Source organism: Aptenodytes forsteri, unplaced genomic scaffold (assembly GCF_000699145.1).
Source record: "Aptenodytes forsteri isolate BGI_AS27 unplaced genomic scaffold, ASM69914v1 Scaffold119, whole genome shotgun sequence".
NCBI classification, from domain to species: Eukaryota; Metazoa; Chordata; class Aves; order Sphenisciformes; family Spheniscidae; genus Aptenodytes; species Aptenodytes forsteri.
The window spans coordinates 5,076,556-5,080,744 of record NW_008796165.1 but is presented as its reverse complement, the minus strand read 5'-3'; the positions used below and the strand labels follow the sequence as shown (position 1 = coordinate 5,080,744).

The following is a 4,189-nucleotide window of genomic DNA, read 5'->3' as shown; positions in this document are numbered from 1 at the left end:
GTGTCTTTTTAAACAAAAAGAAACTCTCTCTATATATTATATATATAACTACCTATCTTAGTTTCTGCAGGGCAGCTGCTGAGGTGGTTTGTGTAGTGGTGGGTTTTTTTAATTAAGTTTAATTTCGCGATTTTTTTTTAATTATTTTTTTGCTAGAAGTGTTATTTTAGAACGGGGTGGATTCTTCCCGGCTTTTTTTTTTTTTTTTTTTCCCCCTCCCCCCTCCATTAAAAGCCGAGAAAGCCAATCTTATTTATAAACCTGCCGGGACTTGACTGTCGCGATGTACAACACGGTGTGGGATATGGACCGCGATGACACGGACTGGAGGGAAGTGATGATGCCCTATTCCACTGAGCTGATATTTTACATTGAAATGGACCCTCCAGGTAGGGAGCCGAAGCCTGCGTGCCTGCCTGTGCACCCCTCGCAGCGGGTCGGGGCCGCCTTTCATTCCTGCCTTCTCTCCCTTACCCGTCCTCCCCTCCTTCTTGCAGACTTTTCCCGTTTGAAAAAGGAGGGGGAATCTGCAGAGGGGGAGGGGGGGGAAGAAAAAATCTGTAGTTAAACTTTGATGCCTGCGTAAACTTTTCAGGGACTTGAACCCGCTGTCTCCTGGGCAAAAGTATTTTAATACTGTTTTTTGGGAGGGTGGGAGGATAACGGCAATTTATGGTGCTTTTTGGGAGGTGGAAGGAGGCAGGAGGAGGAGAGCTGCTCGCAGCCCCTCTCCCGGGTCTCCTTTTTTTTTTAAGCCTTTATTGAAAACCATTTATTTTGGCTGTATTCACTTCTAGAGGAGCATTTTTATTAGCCTCTTCACCTGTGTGCCTTTATGTGCCTGTAACACTTTGATGGTAGTGATTTACCTACCTCCATTCAGTTCCAGTTTAATCGCTTTTACAGTCTCTGAGACCCTTTTCTCGCCAGCTCTCTTCCAGCACTGACAGATGAGGTGTGTGTTGTCGCTGGGTTTTGGTGCTGGGCGGCTAATACTTGGGAACAGGCTGGAATCCATCCCTGGAGGCACTGTTACTTTGATAACGCTTAATAACCTTGTTCAAAAGGGTTTCATGCAACTGTTTTTTTTTTCCCTCATGGATTGCCAATGCTGAAAATGAAGAAATGCGTTGTCCCCTTGCTTGCCTGAAGTTTTTAGATGGCACAGAAAGTTTCTTTTGTGTCTGAAGAGTGGGGGAAGGCTTACCAAGGAGAAGAGGTTGAGTCTTTCTTTGGTAATGAATTAAAGTAAGCTTAAATGGGTACTGGTGAAACCGTATCTATACCTGTAAGAGTCTAACAGGCTGAGGGCAGTAAGATAATTGAAGGGCCTTTATGTTCTCAGGTCTGTGATTTGTACAGCCAGAAGGTACAGTAAAATATGCATCAAAAATCTTAGCCTGCGGAGAAATTGATAGCAAAGTGCTTCTAAGTGGTATCTTCTTTGTGGCATGTACTCTTAGACTTTCAAAATGCGCTTTTCCATCTGTGCTTGAATTGTGGCTTGTATCTCCCAAGTGTGGTTTAGTCTCTTTGTTTCAGCGCAGTGAGCTCTTTTTTTTCCTCTCCTTAGGTATGTGGTACTTTAATTAAAAGAGGAGGAGGTGATCATCCTGAGATTTTTGGATCTCAAGGACCTGTACTCACTTCCTCTGGTAACTCTGATGCTTTAAAAATTGGACAGATCTCTCAGACGCACAATACTGGCCCCTACTCGTTAAATTCTTGCATAGCTGACACTACCTATTTTTAGATGTTACTCTTGAAAGCAAAAAGTTCAGTCAAATCTGTTTGCTTCTGTGAATTTCAGAGGGTATCTTTCTTGTAAATGCTTTTGACCTTAACTGTTCATGAGGTTAGTATTTGTATTTGCTTGTATCAAGCAAACAAAAACCTGAGTTCCATTGTAGGTGACTTAAAACAATTGGTGTGGGGTTTTTTATTAAAAAAAAAAAATAAAGCCCCTTGAATGGCTTAGTGCGAGGAGGCTGCTAAAAGGGGCTGGCCTAACTTAACTGGTCAGAAAACAACTTTCCAATATTTCTGCAGGAATTTGACCATGCAGCCTTACAAAGTTTATGTTAAGAAGCAGTACTTCTGTCATGAATAATGCCAGTATTTCCATCATTGAAGTCCTATTGTCGGGGATCAAGGCTCTGCATGGTCCAAACACCCGTTAGCAAAAGGACTTAATTTTACATGCTGATCCCTGAAGTGTTCAGTAACTTTATCTTTCATATTTTTAAACTAGAAAAGCCAGAGCTGGAAATTATGCATGGGATGATCCCCATGTGTATGTCCTGATTTCACAGAGCTATAACTTTTAAATTGCAGGGGGAGGGAGGGAGGGAGGCAAGGAGGGAGAGTGTGATGGAGGTGGTCTGCTTTTTCCTTGTCCAGAGGTGGGGTGGGAAAGTGTTTTCTGGTCTGGGATGATAGGTCATCCCTACGGGGACTGTGGAGGAATTTATTTGGAAGACTTAAACTCTCGGCATGCCTTGGGATAAAGTGACTGCATTTGCACCCGGTAACAACCACAACTCCATTTGGCCTCCTTCCAACAAAAATTTGTGAAGGTTTTCAGTATAGCATTCCCCGCGCGGTGGCTGGAGTTCCTGAGCAGCTGAATGGTGGCAATATGTTTTCTCAGCAGCGCACAAACTAACAATATGCAGCGAGTGTCCCTGCTGCCAAAGGAGGCAGCACGGTCTTTTGTTCACAGAACTTGCGTGAAGAGATCCCTAGTTGGTCTTTATGCTGCAGGACTGGGCATCTACCGATACCGGGAGCCAAGTGTCTCAAATCACGCATGACTGCTCGTGATTACATTTTAGTGTGTCTAAACTTCAGGCAGAAGAGAAAAGCAAGGTGAACATAATGTGCAGTGTCACCCGTAACCTCTAAGTCAAGGGTGGGGATACTGTTTCTTGTTAAGGGCCAGTAGACATTTAATTTATCTTGGCAGGCCGTCTTAATACCCACCTTAGTGTTGCCCAATAATAATGCAGAAATAAAATCCTGTGATGGCAGGCAGCCTGCAGCGCAGCCGTAGCTTCTGTCAGGCCTCAGTGCACCTGCACCAGCTTATCAGTGTGCTTGTGTTTTCTATCTGGGGTTGTAGGTGTAAATGGATGCTCAGAGCAGGTCCTGAAGCCTCTCTGCTAGAAGGCTTGCGCAAAAGTTCAAAAATAATAATAAAGTTGATGCCTCTCTCACACAGGAGTTTTTTCCAACTCCAGCCGAGGCAGGGTCAGGCAACAAGGGATTGCTAGGTTTCTGCTAGCTTTTAATCCATCCTAAACATAGGAGTGGGACAGTTTTCCTAAACAGTACAGTGGAACTAGGGATTCAGTTCTGCCAGCCTTGCAAAGCATGCCTTACAGCAGTACAACTAATACAGGAGCAACAGTGGTGACAACCAGCAGGGTGACTCCTGTTCCCTAATTTTTTTGTTTGCGAACAGAGAAGGAGTTGTGGGTGATGTGATGGTTGGAGGCCGTCTTGGGCATAGCAATCACGAAATGATGGTGGTTTTGATTCTTGGAGAAGTAAGGAGGCGGGTCAGCAGAACCTTGGACTTCCAGAGGGCAGACTTTGGCCTGTTGAGGAGACTGGTTGTCAGAGTCCCTTGGGAGGCTGTCCTGAAGGGCAAAGGAGTCCAGAAAGGCTGGACATCCTTCAAGAAGGAGATCTTAAAGGGGCAGGAGCAGGCAATCCCCATGTGCCGAAAGACGAGCCAGCGGGGAAAACCACCGGCCTGGCTGAACAGAGAGCTTTGACTGGAACTCAGGAAAAAAAGGAGAGTTTATGACCTTTGGAAGAAGGGGCAGGCAACTCAGGAGGACTACAAGGATGTCGTGAGGTTATGCAGGGAGAAAATTAGAAGGGCCAAAGCCCAACTAGAACTTAATCTGGCTACTGCTGTAAAAGACAATAAAAAAATGTTTATATAAATACATTAGCAACAAAGGGAGGGCTAAGGAGAATCTCCATCCTTTATTGGATGCGGGGGGAAGCATAGGACAAAGGATGAGGAAAAGGCTAAGGTACTTACTTAATGCTGCCTTTGCCTCAGTCTTTAACAGTAAGACCAGTTGTTTTCTGGGTACCCAGCCCCCTGAGCTGGAAGACAGGGGCAGGGAAGAGAATGAAGCCCCCATAATCCAAGGGGAAATGGTTAGCGACCTGC

The 4,189-nt window shown here is 45.0% G+C and overlaps 1 protein-coding gene across 3 annotated transcripts in view; it reads left to right on the top strand.

Moving 5' to 3' along the window:
- The window catches only part of PIK3R3 (phosphoinositide-3-kinase regulatory subunit 3), a 91,357-nt gene that overhangs the window by 53,441 nt on the left and 33,727 nt on the right, over window positions 1-4,189 (top strand). The window contains exon 1 of one of the 3 annotated variants that reach the window (XM_009287318.2): window positions 218-389. The exons of the other annotated variants lie outside the window; for them this stretch is intronic. Coding sequence (XP_009285593.1) covers window positions 284-389 — 106 coding nt within the window. The 5' untranslated portion in view covers window positions 218-283. Of the gene's footprint in view, window positions 1-217; window positions 390-4,189 lie in introns of those variants that run through there. 3 annotated transcript variants of the gene reach the window in all.